At 39.4% G+C, this 26,726-nt stretch overlaps 1 protein-coding gene across 3 annotated transcripts; it reads right to left on the bottom strand.

The window, feature by feature from the left end:
- Nucleotides 1–415: 415 nt before the first annotated feature.
- On the bottom strand, nucleotides 416–24,013 carry TOPBP1 (DNA topoisomerase II binding protein 1). Of its 3 annotated transcripts, none has more exons than XM_056485098.1 (28): nucleotides 23,970–24,013; nucleotides 23,586–23,673; nucleotides 22,876–23,010; nucleotides 22,175–22,318; nucleotides 21,467–21,648; nucleotides 21,155–21,348; nucleotides 20,166–20,345; nucleotides 19,097–19,266; nucleotides 18,393–18,556; nucleotides 17,224–17,471; nucleotides 16,719–17,029; nucleotides 15,761–15,933; nucleotides 14,493–14,704; nucleotides 13,631–13,920; nucleotides 11,763–11,936; nucleotides 10,737–10,846; nucleotides 9,547–9,670; nucleotides 9,032–9,181; nucleotides 8,433–8,541; nucleotides 7,622–7,814; nucleotides 6,558–6,784; nucleotides 5,386–5,549; nucleotides 4,345–4,459; nucleotides 3,655–3,818; nucleotides 2,614–2,754; nucleotides 1,597–1,686; nucleotides 983–1,144; nucleotides 416–645 (listed from the first exon to the last, which is right to left on the bottom strand). In XM_056485098.1, the coding sequence occupies exons 2-28, from the start codon at nucleotides 23,664–23,666 to the stop codon at nucleotides 502–504; spliced, it is 4,551 nt and encodes a 1,516-aa protein (XP_056341073.1). In that variant the 5' UTR covers nucleotides 23,667–23,673; nucleotides 23,970–24,013; the 3' UTR covers nucleotides 416–501. The 3 variants fall into 3 exon arrangements, with proteins under 3 accessions (XP_056341073.1, XP_056341074.1, XP_056341075.1); XM_056485099.1 differs by having other exon boundaries at nucleotides 6,636–6,784; nucleotides 23,970–24,009; XM_056485100.1 differs by lacking the exons at nucleotides 416–645; nucleotides 983–1,144; nucleotides 1,597–1,686 and having other exon boundaries at nucleotides 2,670–2,750; nucleotides 3,651–3,818; nucleotides 23,970–24,009.
- Nucleotides 24,014–26,726: the final 2,713 nt, after the last annotated feature.

Genomic DNA, 26,726 nt, shown 5'->3' with positions numbered 1-26,726 from the left:
TGCTTCTACAGTTGCTGAGCAGATTCATTAGCACCTAGGATGGCAGCACCTGTAATCTATAATTTATTATACCCTCTATTAGTACAAAAATTTACAAGCTAGTTATTTTTGTCTGGTTTCCCTCTTCCCTTCCAATAGAAAATATCAAAAGATAAAAAATTAATGTAAAAATCTAAGTCCACTACTATATGGGAAATGCAATTGAATTCTCATCAATTGGTATTTTCCCTACAATACAGAGATAAAAGGTAAGCATTTTACAAATTATTTCTTAATTATTATTATACAACTGTGTCCACAGCCAAGATCACTAGTCTAGTGATGGGATCTTAAAGTATGTTTCGGATGAATTCTTGCCATTTTATGCCTATAAGCATTACTGCAAATTTATTTTAATGTCAGGACACATTAGAAGTGAAATTCAAAGCTTTTAATTTTTTGGGCAAGAATGAGAAAATATAAATATTTTAAAATGTACAAATTAAGAACAGAGAATTTGCTTTAGTGTATTCTGGATCGCTTGACTCTGCTCATTTCTCCCAGTGCTTTTCTCTTCTGGGATAATCCGGTTCCAAGATCTGAGTTATTCTGAAGGCAAGCCTCAGCTTCTGGCAGGCAGTAAGACTCCATAGGGGGAGGTGGATCCTTCAGTAAAGAAAAAAAGAGTGGGTCAGCTCAAGAAGAGCAGCTTCTGAGAGAACAGAAACAGCTCATTAGTTGTCTAAAACTGAAAATAACAAAACAAAAATTACATGCCTACATTTTAAATACGTTCCGTGAGCAGCTCCCTACCCTGCAAGAGATCCCACTGCCAGCAACAAGTCATGTCAGAGCATGAGGACTCAGAGGTCTCAGATCAAAGCCTTCAGCACAGGCACTTTGTGACCACAATTCCTGGCAAAGGAGGCCATGACTGGTAGAGCAGCGGTCCCCTGCAGGGGGCTGGGGAGTGTGGCAGGTGGGGAGCCCTGGGTGTGCCCACCTGGATGAGGTAGTCAGCGATGTACTCAGGTTTGAGGCAGTTCACTCCCTGGGCTGCCGCCTCTGCCACGTTAACCCTGGAGTCATCTGGCTTCAGCTTACTGAAGTCAGCAAAGAGGTGAGTTGCTTCTTTAAAGAGAGATGCAGAATGGCCAGAAAACACCTAGAGACAAAACATGACCCAGGAGAGTTTAGTTGTGTTTCTTCCCCAAGACAAATGCAGTTCATGACATTTAACTTCACTCATCAAACTAACAGAAACCACTGGGAAATCAAATACCATCTACAGCTGAATTCTGTACCACCGCATACCTGTCCAAAAGGCTGATCCTTCCCATCAGAGCACGGCACAGAAATTCTATCCTTAATGCCCACCAGCAGTACTGACTTGTGCAACCTCAGACAAGCTGCTCTGCCTGACCACTTACAAAGTGAAGATGACAAAGCCTTTTCCTCCCACCCTTTGACCATGTCTCAACTATCCTGTGTAAGCAAATTTTGTTCGTTAAGACCTTTTATTCACATGAAAAATGCCCACCACAGAGTTAAAGAGAAAGAAAAAATAATTAAACAAAAATATATGTATTTCATTATTTTTTTCAAACAACTGCATACTTTTGCTCCTCCTGACTGAAGAAGGCGTCTGAATCCTGCTTCCTTGGTTTGATCAACGTTCAGGATCACTTTCCAACCACTGAAAGCTCCCTAGATAAATGACAATTCAGTCAAAAGGGTGCTGGTACTGAAAAATGGGTCTATAATTTATCCATTTTGAGAATATCCATCAGATGAAGACTTGCAATTACCTAGTTTTGCCTTTAAGTATGCATGCCAAAAAGAATCCAGACCATACAGCTACTGGGCCACAATCAGCAGCTTGCCACCCAGCCCCCTCTAAGAAAAGACACTTGCAGAGAGTATGCTTTCCAAAACACCAGACACCACAAGGAATTTATCTTTAAAAACCCCCAGTTACTTGGAAACATTCTCCCCGGTTCCTCCAGCATGCACTTGGTTACAGTAACAGCATAGAGGGCCAACTGGTTGCCTCCTACAAACACTCAGTGTGGTTTCCAGGTAGGCAAAGGGCATGGAGGATTTGTTACAAGCATTTCTTTTAAAAAGGTTGCTGTAAAACACACACGAGATTTTTCCTGACATAACTGAAACACCACCTTTCAATGTAATCCTCAACTGCAGGGCCTTATTTGAGAGGAGTTGGAAGGCTTTGGGGAGTTCAAGTCTCACTCCCAAAAATCTCAGTGAAAGACTATGAAAACAGTAACCAGTTTTGGTTTCCTAGCAGAACTGAGTTGGGTTAGCTCTCCAGTCAGAGCTCTGAAGAATAAACATAATCTTCCTGGCTGAAGGACATTTATATATATAAATAGCCACGTTCCAGCCTTGCAAAACATGAACACTGGTTCAGAGGAGACTAAAACTTTTAATGTACTATCACATAAACATTTTTAAAAAACAAAATGATTTAACTAGAATACATCAAGCCGAGACATTTTGTTCTTGAACGAGACATGTTACCTTCCCCTGACAGTGAATCTTTAGTTTCTCGGTGGTAATCCCTGTCCTGTCCATCCACACAGTACAGCTTACATTACAGGAATATCTACATACCTCAACAACACCCGTTTCTTGCCTCCCTTTGTGAATTTTTTTCCTCCATCTCATGGCTGCCAGTGCTAGTTTCTTCTGGTTTACATTGATTCCAGACAAAACATTAAGTACAGAGTTACTTCCCCACTCATAGTCTTCTTCCTGAAACAACCATAAACTTGAATTACAAAACAGTCCTGCCAATTTTACCAGCAGAAAAATAGATTTAAAAAACCCACACCAAACAGAAGAACCCTGAAAAAAATCCCATCTCACTCTAGCTATATATATGGATTTTATCTAGCCAAAACAGCCCTAGGAAGAATTAGATATGGCTCTTAATTGCAAATGTTTATCTAAATTAAATTATGTTTTCTGTAACATGAAGTCTTGTACATAACCAGATTCCTCTTGCAGTTACATGTACAACAGAATTCAACAGCAAATAAAAGCTGTTGACAAAGCAACTCACTACACTGGATACCACTGACTGTATTTCTGCAGTGTCTTCCAAAACAATTAAAGTCAGTTGTAATGCATAAGGATATAAAGTAGTCTACAGGCATTACTTTAAAGTTAGCCTGGTTAATGTAAAAGAACTATCTGACCCAGGAGAACTGCAAAATTAACAGCTAGGAAGGCACCAGAAAAGGTAGAGTTCAAAAATATTTAAATACATGATTATAAAATCAAATTATTTAAAATAATATATGTTCATTTATTGAAAGAATCAAGATTTTATTCCTAGTTTAACAGGAGCCACGTAAATTTAGTTGATAACAATGAGAATTTACCAAAAGGCATTCAAAGACTCAATTTTAAGAAGCAATTATAAAAAGCACAGGTATTTCATTTATCTTATAACAGGATTTTGGTGCAGGACTAGTTTTCAGACAAAGCTGGCCAAAAACTTCTCAGATTTTGGATTCTCTAAAACTCCCATGGCTTGGGCACCCTAAACTAGCGATTGGTTTTGAGAAGCTGTCTTTTCCTAGTAGTGCAAAAGAAAAATAAATGCAAAACCATAAAACACACTTGTGTCCTAGCAATAGGGCCACATGCCTGAACAAAGCAGCCAGCTCCTCTACACGCCTCCAGGTAGGAACGATGAAGCACCCACTTTCCAGCAGCCATCGAAGCCAAGAATTTTTCATTCCGAAGAGGATGTCCCACAACAATGTGTGTGCAACTCGGATCAAAGTACTGTTTCTCAAGTACTATTCCACCTGGAATTGAGGAATGAATTGGACTCAAATTATCTAAAGTGTCATGCTGCACACAGAAAGGATCAACTCAAAGTGAGAATTATTTGAATTCAGACAAAAACTCAGCTCAAATTTACAATGGAATTATTATCATTGAAATGACGTGGGCAGAAGAAGCTGCTAGGGAGGGAGAAGCAGCCAGGAAAGAGTGGCTCTGTAGAATGCCACAGCAACACAGACAGGAGTGAGAGACACCAGAAGAGAGCCCATCCTGGGCACTCCCAACAGTAAAGAATGAGGCTGTTGTGAAGACAGCTAAAAGAAAACTATCAGAAGACAAAACCATTGCTGTTTTATGGCAAAGCTGATCGCTTGCATAATAATAATACTATATTCAAAGAATTGCTCACAAGCACAGAAAGCCACGAATTTGAGACCTCAAATCTGATGAGTCACTAACAGAAGCCCTTTCTTTCCCCAAGAAGACACAGTTGAGCAGACACATACAGACACATACTATTCATTGCATTTGGCAAATATCTGGTACCTAATTGCTCAATCAGATGGCAGTAATCAATTCTTTCTTGAGGATTAAGAGAAGACAGCTGAAATTTACGGAGTTTTTGTATTTCTTCATCAGCCTTCTCATCTTCAGTAGCAACCTAGAAATACAGTAACAGTTTTGAAAATATGACAGAACAATTAGGTTGAAAGCTGACTATTTCTCTGCCAAATATTTTGGATTATTTATATATTAAGTTTTCTTTTAGCTGGGAAAAGCAGAACCAAACTTGTCTGTCACTTGACAAAAAGCTTGGATCTTATCAAATTATCCTTAGGCTCCTGCTTGAACACTCTTTGGTTCCCCCTTTCTTCAGGACACAGCTGAACTAATTTGTCATAACAAGTAATCCTTCATTCACATCCATGGAATGCTGGGTTGAACACATGAAGAAATCAGTACTGATCTATCACACTGCCTCATTCATTCACTATCAAGCTGGAATACTATATTCTTTGAGGGCCTTTCCACTAACACAATGCATTATGCTTGTGAAGACACAGAGCTGCTGGAACTTTGAGCATCAAGTGACACATTGCAGGTGAGACTATAAGCTCATTTCCCTTTCCAAGTTCACAGAATTTTAAACCAGGTTTTGGCAGAAAAATAATTTCCTATTTATACCTGAACATAAAATTCCATATACCACCAAAGAAACAAAGGCCTACATTTTTTTCCATCATCCTAACATGGCTGGAGGAGTTCCAAGCAATGCACATAGTAATTCTTCATTCCAAAGCCTGCCTTAGCATTCCAGCACTAACTAATGAGACAAAAAGCTTTATTTGTCTAAACAAATGAGCTTTATTCTTTTAGCAAATATTATTTGTTCAAAAATCTCAAAGGGGGAGTACTGGAAAGAATAGAAAAAAGAGAATAGAATAGAACTGCACAAAAGTAATCCACCTCAAGATTTTAAATGCAGATCTGCACATTTTATATTTATCATCAAATTCAAAATTTCTTAAAGTATTACTGCATGTCTCAGAATACAAATCATCATAAGTATTTTTCCATTTGACAAACCTTTTCTTTGGGCTCTGGTGCCACAGGAGGGTTAGCCAAGGGGAAAGCAATGCTGGGGGCCTGGGGAGTAGGGATCAGGTTATCCTTAACTGGTGTTTCAGGATCTCTACATATGGGATTCTTTAAACTTTCAATCACATCTCCATCCTCAGCCTCAGGAACAGCTGTGAAGGTAAAGTGGTGTTGCGTGACTTGCCTTTGGCAGAATTTAATTATTATAAAGTAAAAGATATAATAAAAATATAAAATTCCCACAATTGCTGCCACAACATGTACAGTTAATACTTCACCTGCCTTTCATAAAGATACTCTTCTTTATACCACAAACCACCAACAGCAATACTGCAATCATGTCCCTGAACTACTTGTGTTTGAAAAAACACCTGAAAACGACCTGATTTCTTTGGCTAAACTGCACTGATTTGGTTGAATTGAAAGTCAGTTGAATGGAATTATCTAAATTTCTTCAACTTCCTCTAGGAGAAGGTCAGTTTTCAGGAAGATTGCTGCCACAGAAACTCTACAAGTAGATTGAGGGAAGGAGTTGGTGGCAGCAGGGAGAGAGTAAAAAGGATTCCACTATCTCAGAAGAGAATGAAAGCAAAACATGAAAAAACATTTGGTTTTGGCAGAAAAGGTACGTTGCTTCCTTAGTCCTAGCAACAGACTTTAGACTTCAAGAACAGGGAACATAAATCTTGACACATCTTGGTTTTTTGGGCCCGTGAATTAATCTTGTACCCCAATTTTTCACCTAAAAGTATTTCCACTACAATGTAAAATATTTTGCTTATGGTATTGAATTCCACCATATTTACCTGAGGGGTTACCTGGAAACCAGCTGTGGCTCAAAAAACCAAAAAAAAACCAAAACAACTTGGAAAATTTTATGAAGTCTTCAAGTTGTTGGATTTTTTTGGACCCACAGCTGTCTATTTTCAGACAAGTAATGCTTTGGTGCTTGACCACAAATGAATGGGAAAGCTTCTCTTTAAAAAACAGCAACACATAACAGAGCTCAAAGATGTGAAATTGTATTTTTGGCATTTGAGAAATGCCAACAATGCTCACTTTTTTTGTAAGTAGAACTCAAATGCTACTGTATTTTAAAAGTCCCAAAGACCAAATGGATGCTGTTGCACAGAACAAGGATATTGAACTTCTAATTTTACCTATACCAGCCATCTCTGCATCAGGTACAGATCCTCTGAGGGCAGACTCATCCACATTCTTACTGGTGTTACTCTGACCTTGCTCAAGGTACTGTGAAGGACTATCAGGCCACTGAAGGTTGCTGACAAGTCTTGCTCTCTCTTCCCTCGCAGTAGGATCATCCCAAATGATCTGCTCACTCTGGGATGGCTCTGTGTTTATATCTGCCACTGCCTGGCGGGACTGCCTAAGGTAAAAACCATAGACACCTTACAAACTGATTTTTCAGAAGACTTCCATTCTAGAAGGCAATGTGTTAATGATCACATCAACTGCAGCACCCATATAACCTCATTACTAGAAATTACAGATGGGAAAGAGGAAAATTTCAGTATTTCTAGTACCCTGGCTTTATGAGTCTAAGTGTCAGCATGGCTGAAACTGGGCAACCAAAATAACAGTAGATATTTTCACTATGTGCATATGAACAAGTTATTTATAAGATTAACATACCTTACTCTTTATTAAGCCTATTTATTGGCAAATAAGCACCAAGCTAACTAAATAATTTTGCAAGGGCTCCACTACTGTCTTACTGCATATCACTGTTGATGGAGTTCAAATCCTATTCTCCATTTGGAGAGAAAAGAAAAATAAAAGAAGAAACATTCACAGAGGTGCTTTGCAGTAATGCTGACTATTTCTTTACGACCTATGTAAGCATTCATATACACTTCCTTCAAAATCTATAAGAATACTAAGGATTCTGAAGAGAAAGAAAATAAGCCAGTTAAAAACCTGAACATTAAAACCAATCATACTATTCTGTTTAAAAAAAAAAAAAAAAAAAGTTTTTAAAAAAGGTTTTTAGAAAAAAATAAAATCCCTACCTATTAGGGATTAAGAACATTTTGACTTTACCTAGCACATCCAGTGAAAGATTCTGAATTGCAGGAGAAGAAACTCAGGCACATCAGTAGAAACACACAATATATCTGAAAACCATGGAGACCTATTCAAATTTCAATGAATGTCTAAATACATATAAGGACAAAACAAGGTACATTTAAATACAAATCCATACCTTAGAGCTTCCAAGACCCTACTGCGGCCATTTCGCACAGACCGTGCGCTATCAGGAGTGGCTGGAGAACCATCAAAGCTGCTCCTGGAAAGGGATCCTCTTTGCCCTTGTGGTTTCACTAGTGATGTGGCAGACATGAGCTCCTGCAGCTGCTTTTGGAAGTTCTCCCTCATTTCTAGTGCTTGGGTTAAAACTGAAGAGAAGAAACAAAACTCATAATATCACAACTCTTACACTGCAACAAGTGAAAAGTGAACAACCGATCACTGTTTCAGTGAAAACTGAAATTCCAGTCAGCCTCCCTCCCCCACGAGGACAAAGAGCAAACATTAAAAAGAGGAAAAGTACTTGGGTAAGAATACCAAGGAAAACTACATGAGCCCTAAGTCACCTATTCTTACACACAAGGAAAAATCTCCATTCAGTTCACTTCTGAATCTTCTCACACAATCCAACTTAGATCCACGATTCTTCCAGAACACATTTATTTACATAATATATACTCCAAAACAAAAACCTGTCACATTGAGGATGAACTTCAGTGTTTTAAAAAGAAAAAAATGGCAATTAAGTATCTTCCAATGAATGATGGTGATTTTCTTGTGGGCAGTCAAGATCTTCAAGATCTTTAAAACAGAGAGGAAAACCCTTTCCTGGCATCCAGCAGCAATAAAAGCTAGCTGTACTTTACCAGTACATTAATACACTACCTAAAGTTTCCAGACCTTAGCATTCAGCACTGGAACTGCAAAGACTCATACTGATAGTTTGATAGTCCACAAATATTCTGAAAACAGTGATTTACATTTACCTCCTTTGGATTCACTTGCTACAATTTGTTCTTCTCCTACATTGACTGTTTTCTTTATTTCATCAGTAGTTACATCATCTTCAGCATCATCTTCATACACGGGAATAATCTAAAACCAATGAAGACAGGTAGATTTCTCAAACACCAATTATTTTTTTGCTTTTTAACCATGTGTGATACTTGTAAAAATTCTGAAGATCATTAATCTGGCCTGAGAGTAAATCTAACTTTTCTGCTACTGCAATGACAGTAAAACAGTGAACAGCAGAATGGGTGACAACTCCTATTCTGCAGTCTTAATGTCAGCTAAAGCAAGTTCACACCTTGGATCTCATTATCTAAAAGAAGAGACATCTATCTTTTCAAATTTGGAAAGCAAATCCTGAAATGCCTGTGTTTTCCCCCACCACCCAAGAAGATGAGTATTACAAATGCAGAAAAACCTTAAGGAACATCTACATTAGCTACTCTTAATCCCTAGCTAAACCTGCTTCAGTACAGTGCTGAACTAGCACCAATGTTTTTATTACTATCTTAACATAACTATTAACTGAATTCAAATCACTTCATGGAACACACATTCCTATCACACACCATACCTCATTTTCCTCTGCTGGTTTTCCAGTTGAAAGAGGTTTACTGGAGGAGGAGAGCCTGACGTCTTGCACTGCACTGATGTCCAAGCTCATTTTGGGATTGTAAGTGTGAGGAAAGAGAGATTCAGGAAGCCGTTTACATTCTCGGGCACTCTGCAATAACATCATTTAATAAGAGAAACATGAGGAACTGATTGAGATAAAAGAAACTTCACACCTAAACACAAGAAAAGTACAGTAAAAACACTGTCAAAAGAAGTACTTCACATAAGGGGAAAAACATGGTCGCCATTCTGGGAAAAATGTAGCAGAAGTGGAATAGAATTTATTTTCTCCTTATGGAGAACAAAGCACATCAGTGAAAAGGATCACTCAATTTATTAATTCAAAGCAGGATGCAAAAATCAGTCCTTATACATGTATAGTGTAAATGCATACAGAAAATCCACTGACATATGACCAATTTTAAGCCTCCATTTCCCTTTACTTTTAAATAGGGAATAAAACATGCTTCATACCTCTAAAAGCCAATGTTCTGAAACAATATGTATACCCCTCTCTTTAACAGATTTGTACTCCTTATTGTTATCATTCTGTCCTCCCTTATAGATGAAGTGTGTTACTGTTTCATCAAAGCACCATCTGGAAAAGAGAACAAAATACAACTTGAAGATGGTATTTCTATCAAAAAGTATCATAAATCCAGCTCAGAAATTGTCCTGTCTCTTGCTCAAGTTAAAGTACTTTTGCCTATTTTGTTATGGCCCAGTAAACAATGAGCCCACTTTCTTTGCCAGAAAAGACAGCATTCAGTTTCATGACAGCACAACTTCAAAGTGTTTTGAAAGCATTCCTGAAGAAAATAAAACTAAATGGGATAAACATATGGAAAGTAGGAGTTTTGCTTTATTTTTTTTTTTTTTTGCTTTCGTTTAAGTGGAATTTTAGAACAGTTCCTGAAAAGAATGTGTGATCCAGGATAAGAGATTTTTCTTTTGTTGTCACATTGAACTGCAAGTGAAATGCTGATCCTTGAAGCTCAAAATAAACAAAAATGATGACTGTTAATTTTTAAACTGATAAAAACAAGTATTTGCTACCTAATCCAAGTATCTACAGCATTTCTAAGGTACTACCAAACATAAATGTAACTTCCTTCACACCATAAATAATAACATTTCCATAAAAGTCAGTAACGAAACACAAAAACCAGATTTAATGGAAGCAGAATTCTGTCTTAAATCAAAAATGTTAAGTTTCTAGTTTCTCTTTGTAACAACCTATTTTTCCTAAGCTGCTCTAAAAGCTGTTCACTGACTTAGCCATGCTTACAATCTAGAAAATAATTTGTTTTGAGCCAGGGAGAAACATACACAAATTCACATTAGATTCAAGATGTAAAATATAAAGCAAATGGTAAACCATCCAAAAGCTAAACTTCTCCAAACCAAAGGAGAAAAAGAAGAATCCTGCAATTCAAGAAGACTCCTGGACAAACAGTCTGAGAGGGATTTAGAAAGAACACAGGGACTGAGGATGTGGCAGGGAAAAATTGCCTTATTTCACATTACAAATGGCTAACTTGTTGTTTAGGATGGTGAAATCTAATGTTTAGCTATAGTAAAAGGCATATTAAGATGCAAAGACTCAAAATTATTAGAATTCAGATCAGTGCAAAAGCTGAAGAAGCCATTGTAATGGCTGATACCTGTAGTCTGCTCCAAGAGAAGCTGCTACTGCATTCAGCTCCCTTTGCCTTTTACTAAGTTTTTTACTAACATATACAACAGCATCAGCTAGAGGCTTGGGCTCTTCTTCCTGGTCAAGCAGCAGGGATAAAAACAGAAGAGTTACAATTGGAAGGCTTCTGTATCAATAACAAAAGTACTTTAATATTTAGTGAAGCATGTAGTAAAATATACAGTGACAACAAAGGTAAGATAAACACACTTCCTCTATTTTTTATGCTCCCCTACCCATGCTCAAAACCCAGCATTATGACCATGCACTAAGAATGTCTAAAGATTCAGCCCATCTCCCTAGAACATACCCTACTCCTTTCATCACAGGCTGAACACTGGAATTAAGAATTATCAAACATGATGCTACTGAAGTATTTCACTGTAGAGGAGCGAGAGAAGTAAGACTAAGGAACTACAAAACAAGAAGTAGCAGCATTCCCTTTCCAGAATTCATTAGCTTTCTCACCCCTCCTCAACAGTAAACAGTGCACTAACATGGCAAGCAATACATTTATACATCCCTTTCCTCTTACGCCTTTTTGTTTTCTCTCACTTTTCTCCTCCTACTAAGCACAGAGGAAGGCAGGAAAAGAAGACACATGCATTAAGAAAGGGCTCTGAACATCCAGTCAAAGACAAAATATCTAACCCTGTTCAGCTGGAAAGTGAGAATTTCTTAAGTGTGATATCTCATTCCAATACGACAGAGTCTAAATTTGTACATATTTATATGCCATGTTACTTAGCAACTGCTTAATATTCAAGACAGTAGTGCGGATAGTAGAAAAATATATTAAAATTCTTCGCCTTCCATGAGGAAATTTCTCTATCTTACATTCCTTTAACTGTCATTGAAGAACACAATCATATGAATTTGTATTCCAATAGATCACAAATAACAATTAACAAATTCCTTTGTAACTGAAATCACAAAAGAGAATTTTTTCTTAATTAAACCTATACTTCAGCAACTAAACCCCCAAATTTCCTACCACTTCTGGCTGTGCAGCAGCCAACTGAGGGCTGGCAGTAAGAGCTGCTGTGTGCATTGTGCTGCTTGCCAGCGCCATTTTCAAGTTTCTGCCGATGACTTCAGAGAGAGGTGTGCTCGGTTTCCTGGTTCTTTGTTCAGGACCTTTAGGAGTTTCCAGAGCTTCCAGAGCATCCTACAAAAAAAAAAAAAAATTAAAAAACAAACAAACAAACAAACAAACAACAAAAAACCGACTGACTTTCATGAACACCTTATGAAATTCACATTCAAGTGCAAGTTTTACAAATACAGTAGGACTTCTTGCTCCTAAACCAAGACAGCAAACTACAGGAACAGTTACCAAGTGCAACTATAGTACCACTGCACAAAAGCTGTACAAGGCAAACCCAGTCCTAGAATCTGCAGAAGCAAAACAAGAAGACAGTTTATTAATCTCTCAGTTCACTGCCATCACTGAGAACTGCCCCTCAGTGGAAAAGCCAGTGACCTGACCCAGGTATTCCTAACCCCAACCAACTACTTTAATGTACTCACATCTTGCCCCCCAAGAGTTGCAATATGAGTATGTGATTCTATCTGCACCTTTAAAATATCATTTCACACTCTCCTTTTTTATATCAAAAGAGAAATTTTGGTCTAGAATATCTTGCTTTTGAAAATTATCAGAGCCTTCACTTCATGAAGCAGAACTAGCTAAAGAGAACACTGGATTCTCCTACATTTGCAACATGTTTTGTCCTATTGTGGGCAGAGGGACTAAAAAATAAAACTGAAAACACTCCACAACAGAACAGACAACCCACAAACAACCCCCCAGAAAACCTAACAACTCTGCAGGAATTCAATTCATTGATCTTTCAGTTAAGGCCTGGAAAATTAAAAACAAATCTGAAGCCTTCCAAAGCACACCTGAGTCATTTAGGAGCTCTTCCAGCGCAGATATTCCCTTGGTGGCGATCAACAAAGAGAGGGGACCTCCACTTGTATAATGAAGAGAGAAGACCCCCACTTGATGCAAGTATGAAGCAGATTTCTTGATTTCACACATCAATATATATACCTTTTCAACTACAGCTAAAAATAGCACAGTCTCAAGGTTGGTGTTTCTAAGTAACATTACTTAATCAGAGCTCTGCACAGACCTGTACAGACCAGCATAGGCACATACGGTCTTGCATGATTTATCTTAAACAAAGCACACCTTTAGCTTCTCCATTCAGGATTCTGCCTTGGCTTGCCAGGGCTTGTGCCCTACCAAACTTAGTACATACACTTCAGTCATGAGTTGAGCAATGCTCTGAGCCCTGCTCTCCAGCCGTATTTCTACACTCCCTAAAAGTCAGAGGTTTTTTGCTGCCTTTTCTAGTCTACTGTAGCCTTCAGAGTAAGACCCCGAACCCAAAATCCCACGTATTTTTCAGTTTGCAATAATAGATTTGTAATTGCTTTAAAGCTATTACATTAAAACATGCCATCAAAATAGCATTTCATCAGAAAATGCAAACACTTGTTTCCAAATACGTGGAGTAATTTTAAGGTCCGTTGTCACATTTATCAGTCTCTAGATGCAAAGAACACAGACTGGATACTGTCTGAGGTGTAGGACATACAAGTATATGATGCAATAAGAACAAAGAAGCTTTGCTAAGGACATTACAGTACTTATTCAACAAATTTAGTCCACTTTAGGCCATTAACTAAAACTATATAAATAAAGGACAGAGTTTTCCTGGCTTCCTTCAAAAGGGAAAGTCTGTATGTGAACAGCACAAAAATGGGTAAAAGCACAGGTTTCTGTGCTGTTTTAAGTTTATGCACTTCTTAAACAGTACTGGCCACATAGGCAAAAAAGTTTGCAAAAATCACCTTTACATCAAAAGATGGCTTGAAAAACTTGTCTTCAGAAAGAAACTTTGATGGTGTGTCAAGATTTAAAGATGGTTCTTTCTGGAGTGATCCCCCTTGTGCAACAGGAGTTGTCTTCCCAGTATGATGAGAGATTACAGCTTGGAAAGCTTTACTCTGGAACCTTTTGATATCAAGAGGGGTCACAGCTCCTTTGTTTCCAGCTTCAAGGAGACGAGTAGCCTGTTCTGAATCAGGAGATTTAATAGTTGCTGGTGTCTTGCTAAGCTGAGTAATGAAACTCTCCATATCTTTAAAAGAAACAAAACATAGGCAAGCAAATTGTTTTTTTGTTTGAACATAGACCTCACACACTCTTATTTAAACAACCATGAAGAACTGAAGAGCGGGGCATCAAATCATTGCAGACTAACAAGTCTGAAGTCTTAAGATGGATCTCTCATCAATTCCCATGCAAGCTACAAAGCAGCATACATGTCAAAAAGGATAAAGTTGAGACACTGAGCTTGAATCCCAACTGAATGACAACTACACGACCCCCACTGGCTCCACCAGATTTGCAGCAAACACACAATATAATTTCTGTAATCACAACTCAACAGCAGGAAAAAATATGGTTGCATGTACAACCTGATCTAATGGAAGGTGTCCCTGTCCATGGCAAGGACATGGAACTAGATGATCTTTAAGATCCCTTCAAAATCAAACCAATCTACAATTCTGTCTTAATATTTCGAAAAATATCCTTTAGCTCTAATACTTTGAAGGTATTAGGAAAGAAAATTTCATCCCACCTGCCTTCTTTATGGTGTACAAACAGCAGAATGACACAGTCATAGCCCCTAACTTGCTAAGAACCAACCTTCAGCCTCTGCATTTTCAACCAAGAACTTGCTTTCATCTGCCCTCTTTCCTGTCCTTGCAGACTGCAAAAGCCAAGCTACAGTGACTGCTGGCAGATTCCACTTCTTTGCAGCTTCATACTTGGAGCCATTTGGTTCTCTCACCACAAGATGGGTGCTGGCAAACATTCCCTTTTTGGCACTGGCTTTCCGCACAAAGAACTCTTGGACTCTACAATCAGATTGATAAAACATTCATTTAGTCGTAAGCAACATTAATTTAGGGCACATTCATACTATATAAACTGTACTCCCAGAACAGAAAAAGAACCAATAGAAATAGATATTTAAGGCAATTCACTTTGCATTTTACAGCCTAACCTGCAGACAAGAAAAAAAAACCAAAAATATCCCCCCAAAAACCCCCACAAACCACCAAAACAACAAAAATGTTACACAGTAATGCTTCTATTACACAGTAATGCTACAGTTTTGCTTCTACCAGCATTGAAAACAGTATCATACTCCAGCAATCCTCCCACAAAGTCCCATTTTAAAATCATACGCTGGGCCTAACATTCTTCAGCAAGATGAATGGAACAGGTTTGCTTCCCTTCCAGAGTCAACAAGCATTATTTTCAAATGAACAACAGTTTGCTATGTATTACAGTTTTTCTCTTATCATCAAGGACACAATCTTGCAAAAAAATTCCAGGATTGAGAACTCATCAGCAACGAATTTAGTTCAAACAGGCTCCAAACCAGATCAAATGATACTTACTCTAAGCTACACGATTTTGCCATGCCATGACTAAACACGTTTTTTTTAAAGTTCTTCTAAGATCTTGGTGAATTCTAAGCAAATAGGGCACCATTTCTTAGGAGCTGGGATAATGAATGGGGTTTATTCTTATGAGCCTGAGCCAGATAGTACTGAAGTGGTCCTTTCTCAGACAACCAAAGACCAACTTGGAAGGCCACTTCTGAAAACCCTACTTTCACTGATCGGTTCAAGAGCAGAGTAAAAAGCTGCTGAGACTCAGTTACTGGGAAATAAGAGATTGAGCATATTCTGGTAGAAATTGGACTGCGTGAGTATTGACAATACTTCCTTAAAAGAGAGCAAAATGAAAGACCTATATAATGGTATCTCATTGCTTCAGCACCAGGTTTTGTAAATGAATGGAATTCAAAAGAGCTTTAACTCAAATATTTATACAGAAGAAATGAAATGCATAATGGCAGCACATTGGCTCTTTAAGAACAAGAGAAACAGTGTCAGAAGTACCTGGCTCCCAGCAGTTCTGCCAGATAAACAAGGGAGTCTCTCTCTGCACCAGTGAACTGGCTAAAAGAAAGAACACAATCTTCCAGAGGGGTAGCTCCTTCCATTACCAGGACTGGGGTGAAAAGTGGATTGGATCGGAGATCTAAAAGGACCTGCTGCTCCACGCATGTGATCTTCAAGAAGGTGGGAGACATAAAAATGTAAATCAAGCCAAGCAGTAACAAAGCCAACAAGATTTCAGCAACTCCACAACAGCATTTATGGACTCAACAAGAGCAATCCTGCTTCCATCATCATATCTGAGACAAGTGATTTCCCATTGGATCAGACAAACTTTTTTAGATCATGTCTATTTTGTCAAGTTTGACATACTGAAGCATTATTCAGAACTTTTCAGTTGCTAAAGTTCCAACCATGCAGATTTCCATAAAACTGGAGGTTTTCAGTTCAGTGCATGATCTGAGGGTCTGTAGAGATTTACTCCACAGGAAGTTACCTAATACTGAAAGTTAAAAACAGCAGGTAGTCCATACCACGTGCCTGCTCTTGCCAAACAAGATTAGTATTCTTTGACTTTTAGGCTACAAAGACTTACTCTTCTGCCATAAATTAAAAAAAAAAAAAAAAAGCCATAAAAAGCATGAAACAAACAAAAATATCAAATCATTATTAGTCAACTAGCTCCTTCTACAGTTAATTTAGACAGAATGCTGTCAGACCTCATAAGCCTGGGTCATGACAAAGCCTATTTAAGCATCCTGTGAAAAATGAAGTGAAACAGGTAAGACACCCTAGAGATGCAGAGGCTTTAAAGAAGACTCTTGTTTAGCACATTTTAAATTGAATTAAGCTATCATCTCAGTATCTTCTTTATATTTAAGCTATTATTAATTGCATTCTGACAAGCCAAATTTCTAATAGCTGTTTATTTGGGAATTGAAAAGTGTAACTCCCTTACCAGCCATGTATTTGTGACGACATCACCAACAGTTGCCTTCACGGTGCACCCTAATAAAGGTACCACAGCATAATCTGCAATGGTTCTGCTTTGCAATGGCAGAACTTCCCCAGCATTCTCCTTTATAATGTCTGCAAGGCAGGACTCATCCTCTTCACCAAAACCCAGAAGAAGAAATCTCTTCCTGAAAAATAAGCCTCCTTCAGCCAGTGTAGAAGACTCTGCCAAAGTCCCATTACAGATAGAAGATAGATTCTCTCCTTGGGCAGTCGAGTCACTGAAGGTTCTGGATGTTAGTTTTTCAACTTCATCTGAAAGGTTAAAAAAAATAAAAAATAACCAAGCATAATAATTGTTTGACATGAACATCAAAGACAACCCAAAACAGTTTCATGACGAGATGACAGGATTGTGCTGTTTTCAGCCAGGTTTTAGTTATTCTGCAAGCTCAAATGCTAATCATGAGCAGTTAAGCTTTCTACATTATGTTCAGTCTAAAACATACCTAGTGTAGAATAATTATTTACATATTGAGAGAGGAAGTCATCTTCAGCAGCTTTCTGGTGCTTTATAATGTTCACAGTGTCTTTCTTCAAGAGACTGTTTTTTTTGGGAAAAATTGACTTCTTTCCAGGTTGTTCTAAAATTGGATTCTCCAACAGCTGGTAGTTTAGAGGGATATAGTGCTCCACTGGACACAGACAACCCTTACCAAATGACTCCAGCAACCACTTTGCTGTCACTATATAAGGCCTATAAAAGAAAATGTTATACAAACGTTACAGCAGGTTTCAGACCAAAAAACCCAATATGCACACACACATAAACTCTAATACTAAGCAGGCTTTGGGCAATTTACAACCCTTAAGACTTTAATTCTTTCAGTCTGAGAACAGAGCATTTCATGATTATTTTCTGTAACATAAATTATACCTGCCACTGCTGCATTGCCAAGTTCTTCCTCCTTAATAAATAAATACACATTAACACCTCTTTTCACCATTAAGAACATTTGCTTTTCTATTCTGAGGTCATCCATGGCTACCCAAAGATACAGCACTGAAAAGCCCATGTGGACATACTTATTACCACTAGCTGTAAGTCTTCTTATTTAAATCAAGAACTTCTTAGAGTTTTCAAATCACTATGTGATTCCAAAGAACCATACAATGGTTTGGCAGGAAATTTAAAGATCATCTAGTTCCAACTCCCTCAGCCATGAGCAGAGGACACTTGGACTAGACTAGGCTGCTCAAAAGTCCATCCAACCTGACCTTGCATATTTACAGGGATGGGGCACCACAGCTTCTCTGGGCAACCAGAAAAGCCTCACCACCTTCAAAGGAATTTCTTTCTAATATCTAAACTGAACTCCCCTCTTTCAGCTTAAGGCTATTCTTCCTTGTCCAGTCTCTATATGTCCTTACCAAAAGTTTCTCTCCACCTCACTTGTAGACTCCCTTCAGGTACTGGAAGGCCACAATTAGGTCACCCAAAGCCTTCTCAACCAAATCCTCTCAGCCCATTCTCCCAGGAGAGGTGCTCCATCCCTCTGACCATCTTGGTGGCCCTCCCCTGAACTCACTCCAACAGTTTGAAGCATTTTCTACACAGAGGTGGTGGGAGAAAGAAAACAAAATGTAACTAGACCTTAAGCAATAAAGTTATCACTACCTGTGAGTTGTCTTGTCCAAAAAGTGTTTCAGCTCATCATTATTTTCCCCCACAATGACATGAGTAACATCTTCATTAAGTTGATTAAATCGAACGCCACCACCACAATTAATAAGCCTTCTTATCTTGTCCAACTTCCTGCCACTGAAGCCACAGATATAGATCTACAAAGAGAACAGAGCAACAAATAAAGCCTTAAAAATGTTTAAAAAAAATCACAAAAAATAAAGTAGAATGTTTTGGTATAATTTGCTACAACTGCTGCAGAACACAAAGTAGTGCTGCAGCTTCTGAGAAGGAGCAGAAAATTAAGCATTTACACAGATTAATTTATCTTTGCAAATTAATCTAGCAAATCTTCAATGTTTACCACAGTAATGAACCCCTGAAATTGCATAAACAACAAAAAAAAACCCAAATAAACCCCCACATTAATTCTAGAACCCATTTACTCTAGTGTTTAATACAGATGCTTATGAATATAAACTTTTATACTTCTATTACATATTTAATACAATTATACTCACAGAGGTACGCAGACACACACACATCCACACAACAAAAGCATGTGGACACAAAATAAATCTGGTATTTGCTGCTGACCATGGTAACAATTTACTCAAGCAGAAAGTGCCAGTGCTTCACCATAATTGCTTTTGCATTGTTAAAACTGAACATTTCAAAATATACACTGTAAAACATACTCGACACCCATCTAACAAATCTTCAGGGGCTTGAAAAGAACTTGTGTCCAATTTTTCCAGCTCATCAGAAAGAGGCTCCAGTCTGCTGCTCATGGCTGAGCTACATGAAGTTTCATTAACACCACTCAAATTGATATTGGAAATGTGGCTGACATCCGAAAGAGAATGATCTTTAAAAAAAATAAAATTAAAAAAGAGGCATTAGATTTGGCTCAGCTCTCTCCATTGAAGAAAATACAAACTTGCCACTTATGATTTTGTGGTGCTATAAGGAAATGTAAAGTTTGAAGAACAAAAAATACTAGGTAAGTAAAACCTTTGCTAAACCAAGGGCTTTCTTCACACATAGACTGAGCAACATTTTACTAGAAAGAGGACCGATACATTTTCTGTTTACTTCCTAAAGCTTGGCACCTGTGACACAACAGCCAATGAGACTTGTTTTCAAAGCTGCTATTCCAGTTTTCTGGCCACCTAGTAGAAATACTTTTAAAATTAAACATGAGTCTCTGTGGCAGAAAAATCAATTTTAATTTAAGAGGAGTCAGTATCAGGTAGATACACATTAAAGCTGCCTGTATCTTTCAGGCTACCATGCATGCTCACAAAATACTTTTAACTATCGTTCTGTTATTAGCATGGAATAAATAAAAACAAGTGTATAAAGAAAAATAAAATACAAAAATATTAACAAAAGCTTATTTGTTCCCCCCCCCACCCCTAAGACTAAACTCATTATTTACACTTGTTTTAAACTGTAAATGTATGAACAGTTGTGCTTTTGTAGGACTTACAGATATACACCACTGGCTCTCAACCAGACAATCGTACACCTAACTCAAGTTTACTTTTTTAATGATCATCCACACATTTCAAGTCTACACAAGCTGGAATATTCAATATGCATAAAAGCAATCTGCTATGTTTACAGCTTAAGCTAAATCTAGAACCCAAAGTGTCAAACCACTATTTACAAAAGCAAGCACCATACTCATCTCAAGATAGGTCTTCCTCCTTAATACAAATGTTTCCTACCTTATTGAAACACATTTTAAAACACCTTACTTACTAGGAGGCTTGCTGGTGTCATTCGTAGGTGTTGATGTACTGGGTGCATTACTCAGTTTTGATCCAGCCTCTACTTTATACATTGTCTCATCCTGACAGAAGCCTTTCTTGATGCTGTCAGAAAACCACTGCACAGACACACAGTGCACGTTCCACTTTCTGGCACATTCATACTTCTGACCTTTCAGATGCAAACAAAATTAAAAAAAAAAAATAAAAGTTACAATCTTTAAAAGACTAAAGCATCCAACAGTGATTCCTGAAAGATGGCTGGACATTATGAAAATTTAGAAATTCAAGTAACAGATTTTAATGGACAAATTATGCTTTAATTCGTCTGTCGATAAGCTTCTTATGCTGTAATTAAAGTTAGAGTAGAAAAATCTCATGGATGGTTAACTCATGGTGTGACAAGGCATTAAAGAAACAAAAAAGGGGAAAAGGCTTTAAAGCTTTCAAGGACACCAAAAAAATGGTTTAAAAGTCCTAGCATATTTCACTGTAGGCAAAGAGAATAAAATCAAGGAAAGAAGAAAACCCTTCCTTTTTTCTCACAATAAAACTAAAATCCTTTCATCTTCCCAAGAGGAAGAAAAAGGAGCTTTCATTTTATCTTAGTAGGGAATTTGGAAGGCACAAAGAATAATCGGTTACAAAACACTGGGCCACAGTCCAATCTCAATCATGGTACAAATTAAGTTCTATCCTGCTCTCCCAAGAAAAGTTTTTCTTTTCTTTCTACCCTCTAAGATTCTCCCTTTCACTTTCTCTAATTACCATCTATATTTCTGGCCTTTTTTCCTCTTTTGTTCTCTTTCTCATGTCTTTACAGGGAAGCAAAGATGCCCCGTGTTACTCTTTCCATCAACAGTGATTCCCTAAAGAGAAGTAGTAAGAGCAACATTGAAGCAGACACAGAGGCAGCTCAAACACACATACACACTACTTCAACTCCAGAAGTGAAAACAGCATTTATTCTGCCAGTTTTACCTTTTGGCTCTTGGACTATGAGGTGAGTGCACTCATTCATCTTGAGCTGCCCCGTGTACTGCCCACCGTGCTCAGCAGTGAGGCGCTGCACTTCTTTCCTGTCAGAGCTGCTTAAGCCAGTGACACAAATCGTGCAGCCAAGGAACACAGGACAAGTGTGGTCTTCCATGTTAACATCAGTGTACCTCATTATGCTACAGGAATCAAAGAGAAAGTAGTTATTTTGCAAGTAAAATCAACTAGAAAAAGAAATTAGTCTGTATATAAGAATTACCATTAGCCAAAACAAAAACAGTTTTGTTTTTTTCATACCCTTGCTGAGACTTATCCCACAATGTCTTAACCCAAGAGGGAAGTAAAATAGGTTTCTTCAGGGAAGCAGCTACCAAGTATTTCTTGCTGCCAACTTCTCCAGCTATAAGATGAGTTACTGACAAGTTGAGGTCTCTGTATACACATCCACCCATCATTTGAACATATTTATGAACTTCTTCCTAGATTGGGAAAAAAACTGAGAAAATTATCGGGGGAAAAAGAACCTATGACAGTCATGTCATGTGACAGTCATGTCCACCTTACACCAAAACCATGGATTTCAATTGTCCACGATTTTCCCTAAAAATTGTTCAAAAAATACTACATAGGTTTATATGGAAGCCATAAAAACATAACTGTAATTTCCATTTTATTTGCCCTTATGGTAAGCTGAACATAATATATATTCTAAATACAAACACGACAATTATGCTGTATGAGCAAAATTTTGCAGATGGCTGACACTTCAGGTAGTATTAGAAAAAACATATCAGAATAAATACAAAGTAAACATATATAATCATATTTAAGGTGTATCAACATGTGAATAAACCACATAGTCTACAAGCTACAGAAGACTTGATAGATCTAGACACAGACACAATGAGACATATATGTTCTGACATATGCTGCCTTAGTAATGAGCCATGCAAAGCAAATATCAACAACAGCCAGCTGAACAACCCATCCTTGGGAAGGCCTTACCCTCACGTCCTTCTCCAGGCTGGTGCAGGACACAGTGACATCGGCCATGGTCATGTTGTACACGGGATACTCGGCTCTCGGGACACATCGCTGCGACTGCATGCAGTACAGAACCACCTGTGGTCCAACAATCCTACAGCCAAGCTGCAATAAGGGAACAGGGAAAGCACAAAGAAAATATGCAGAGGGTGCGTTGGCATCAGGAAGGCTTTTCTTGTCTCTGAATTCTGAGGAAGGCAGGGCCCTTGATCTGTCCTCCGCCTTCTCCTCCAGCACCTCCAGGTTTGGTTTTACTTTTTTTTACTTTACAGTTTTGGTTTTACTTTCAGTTCTGGATTCTCTGCAACCCTTATAGATTTTCCAGCCTCAGTAAAAGCAGCTGATGCTATGGCTAAGGCCAAAGAATTCCAGTTAGCCTATGTTGTCCACTAGACAATTCCTCGCAGATCAAACCAGATCATGTTTACCAGGAGATAAACAGTGTAAGAACCAGCTCAGGGACTCCAGCAGGATCAGAACCGACCATACCGTTTACTTTTCCAAATGTCTGAAAATAATCACTATGCTTTGCTGGTCACCTTCTTCCCTGAATACAGGAAGAAGTTCACACTGCTACACTCGGTGCAGGAAAGAACATGCAGGACATTAGTGCCTCTAAAAAGGAGAGAAGATAGCTCAAAGTAAGTTGCTGGGTGACGTACCTTTTTGAGATGACTGAAACCCACGCCTCTGAAAGGATCACAAATGTAAAGTGATTTATCATTTTCTTTTATATTCAGTACTGTTTCTTCTTCAAGGATCTGGAGATGTTCTTCTGACTGGAATTCTTTTATAGACTGCAGGTAAATAATGGGTACAACATTTACTTAATTGGCAAATAATTAATAAAGAGGCAATCCAGTGCATGCTACACAAGCGCACATCCTTGAAACAGCTCACAACAAAGCTGTTTACCATGCAAACAGGTACTGGCAGAAGAAAGGGCTAAAACTCATTCCCTTGAGTCTTCACAATATTCTGACTTAAATATTTGGCACAGAAGCCTTCAGGACCTGATCCTGCCATATGGTGCCTATGGCTCCCCACTAACATCCCAAGGTGTAAAACAACGCACAACGTCCTTCCAAAGTCTGTGCATAGGTAACTGACCACCATCCAGACCTTCCAGGCTACATGTCCCTCTCCTACATGTCACCAGGTTTTGAAATTGAAGCTATTTCATTAAATTCTCCAACAAAACTGCCCTTATTCAACAAGCTTTATTACACACTAAGCACCCCTGCTATAGAAACAGCTTTATTTCCAGGTGTACACATATACGTCAGCCTATTGCATGGCACAATCAGCTAACTCAGACACAGAAATCAAATGCCAGTTCACCAAGCTCACGCAGGTGACCAAACCCACTTACCTCAAGAGCTTTAGAAAAATACTGCGAACTCCCAGCAGACCTTATGAACTTCACAAAAAACGGCTCCTTGCTACTTCTCATCCTTCAACTAAGAAGCAAAACCCAGTGAGCGCCCTGACATCCCCGCCGCAGCCCGGAAGCCCTCTCGCCCCTGTCCCTGTCCCCGGCGGGCCGCGGGCCCGGCACACGCCGCCGACTTCAAACGGGGACGGAGGGGCGGGACTGGCCGGCCCCCAGCCGAGAGGCCCGTTCCCCACCGGCAGACCCCTTCTCCCCCGGGAGGCCCGTTCCCCGCGGGGCCCGAGGCGCGCTCGGAAGGGTCCCTGCGGGCAGCGGGCACCCGGCGCTCCCGGCGCCCACAGCCCCCCCGGCACAGCCCCTCACCCGCGCGGGAAAGCGGCGCTGCCGGCACTGCGCAGGCGCGGGGCGGGGCCTGCACGGGGGCGGGGCCGGACGGGGGCGGGGCTTTGCTGCCGGGGTGGGGGCGAGGGGCGGGGCCTCGGCTGATTGGGGCGGGGCGGGAGAGCGGCTGTCTGAGCGCCTGAGGGCGCAGGGAGAGACGGGCGGGGAACTGAGGGAATCACACAGGGATAACGGGCTGGCGGACCTGGGAAGGGAAAGGGCGTCTAGCGCGAGCCTCCCCTGCCATGGGCAGGGACGCGTCCCACTGTTCCTATCCTGGCATTGACGGGGATCATCCATGTCAGGCATCCGGCATCCATAACCTCCTTGCGCAATCTGCTCCTCACCGCTGCCGCAGGAAAAAATTGCTTCTTAATGTCTAACCTCAGTTTACCCTCTTTGTCGCCATTGTCGCCACTCTTTGTCCTGTCACTGCAGTTCCTGAGGATGAGTACCTCTGTGGCAGGCCCCTTTCAGATGCTTTGTTTTGGGTTTGCAAGGCCTGGTTTTTGGTAGCTGCAGGGGCGGCTTCTTTGAGCAGCTGCTCGAAGCTTCCTCCATGTCCGGCACAGCCGACCCCTGGCATGTCCAAAGGTGGACCTGGCCAATTAGAAATGGCAGTAACGCCCCTGTGATAATATATTTAGGAAGAAAGAGAACCATAAAGTGGTTACTGTGGCCAGAGAAGAGTGGAGTCGGTTGAGTTTTTCATCAACTAGCACGCCCAAGTCTTTCTCCACAGGGCTGCTCTCAGTTGCTTCTACACCCAGCCTGGAGCTGTGTCTGGCATTGCCATGACCCAGGTGTAGGACCTTGCACTTCACTTTCATTCTTGTGGCTTGTAGCTTCCAAGCTGTGGGCAAGAACATTGAATGCTCTCCTTCCAGAGCAGGGTCTGGAATCCTGTACCACACTCTTGGCATCTGCCTGTATCATGACAGGGTGGCCCTGCCTATGCATCCAATGGACCTCCATTCCATTCTTTGTGACCACAGTTGGTTGCTGCTGTTTGCATAAAACTGGTAATGCCTGTAGTGGGGGGAGTCATTCCATTAGAAGGTTTTCTTAGGAAAAGAGATCACAGCATCAATTAGGTTGGACAAGACCTCTGAGATCATTGAGCCCATTCCATGACCCAACACCACCCTGTCAAGCAGACCAGTCTGTCCTTAAACACGTCCAGGGACGGTGGGTGACACCACTACCTCCCTGGGAAGCCTATTCCAATACCTAGTCACCGTTTCTGTGAAGAAATTAATCCTAAAAAAAAATGTTTTGAACGGGGAAAGCACCAAAAGCCTGCCTGGAGTAGTGCATGTTTTTTGGCATCAAATTTTACAGTGAGACCACATGATGGCACTGTAATCTTAAGAACTGAAGGGAAGTGTGTGCACAAGTCCACTGTAATTGTTAGATATTTGCTAGATGACCTACTTAGGTCACTAAATACACTGGAATTCTTTTACGCACTTATTTATTAAAAAAACACCTAATATAAATCATCTAGGATCAGTATGAATTGTCTGAGATAGGTTTTTCCCTATTGGTAAATGTAAACAAAACCAAATATAATGACAACCAAAGTAGCATATTTATTGTTACATTATTAGTGACATGCAGTTAAGAGCACTGGAGTTACCTTGATGGTCCTGTGTTATTTCATTATACTGCTATACTTAGTCCACTTGTAAAACTCAAATTTTGTCCTGCCTGTTCTTTCAGTGTTACAAAGAGGAATTTATTTTCCTTTTCATTCTCCTGGGCTATTCTAAAAAATAAGGGAATGGAGGTGGGAAAGGATCAAGGAGTCTAACAAAACAGTTAACCAGCTTTAATGGATGGTGTAATACAATATATGGTTACAGTTATTGGCAGAGTCCTTAATTGAATGTACCAATGTTTTCTATTGCCTCTTTGAATCTGGATCACAGTTCTTTGCATTAGCTGAAATATGACTTGTTTTCCTGTGCTGAAGTGTGATCCCTTTCCAGTGAAGTGATGGAAACTCTTGATAAGCTGCCAATGCACTGGGCCACCTATCTCACTTCTACCTCTTTCCTTCGGAAGCTGCTTGTTGCTTAGAAAGATCCATGATTAGAGGTCCATGCTGTAGAAGGATCAGAGCAGCTTTGACATGCCTCTAAGGAAGTTGGTCAGCGTGCCCATGCACATTTTGTTGTTGTGCTTTGTTCCTGAAGGGCTGACGAAGATATGTTACTGTGTCTGGCATCAAAGCCTTCCAGAGAAAGTATTTCCTAAAGGCAAGGTGTTTTCAAGACCAGAATAAAATACAAAATTGTTTTAAGTTAAAAAAAAAAAAAAAAAAGCCCAGCCTGCCTAGTTACCCATTTTAAAAGGATATACAAAATCCAGAAAGTAATTGATGCAAAGGGCCTTAAAGAAGAGTGTGCAGCTGAAAATCTTGTAAAGAAGGAGGTGTGATATACTTCTGTTACACTTCCCATGTGGATGTAGTTCCAAAATGGTGCTTAATATGACAAAATAAATAACTCAGAACAAGTGGTTTGATAAGTAAAAATTTCCCTATTTCACTTCCTGCTTTAACAAGCACTTCCTACTGTAAAATTCCTTTGAGACTTTTTGAAACATTTTCTTTTTTGAAAATATTATTTAAAAAGCTGTCTAGAGAAGCTGGGAAACAGAAATTGCCCTTCTGGATAGGAACAGCAAACAAAATACTTTTTATTTCCAGTCTCCAAAGTTGTCCAATACCATATG

This window comes from Oenanthe melanoleuca, chromosome 2 (genome assembly GCF_029582105.1).
Source record: "Oenanthe melanoleuca isolate GR-GAL-2019-014 chromosome 2, OMel1.0, whole genome shotgun sequence".
NCBI lineage: Eukaryota > Metazoa > Chordata > Aves > Passeriformes > Muscicapidae > Oenanthe > Oenanthe melanoleuca.
This window is presented reverse-complemented; position numbering and strand designations above follow the sequence as displayed.

What these genes read in the sequence shown, in the direction of transcription:
- TOPBP1 (XM_056485098.1), bottom strand. Translation starts at nt 23,666, where the DNA reads ATGAGAAGTAGCAAGGAGCCGTTTTTTGTGAAGTTCATAAGGTCTGCT. An exon ending in ATTTGTTAGATGGGTGTCGA is followed by an intron (nt 18,557 to 19,096) that starts GTATGTTTTACA and finishes TTCTCTTTGTAG; the next exon opens with ATCTATATCTGTGGCTTCAG. An exon ending in TCGTCACAAATACATGGCTG is followed by an intron (nt 15,934 to 16,718) that starts GTAAGGGAGTTA and finishes ACCTTCTTGAAG; the next exon opens with ATCACATGCGTGGAGCAGCA.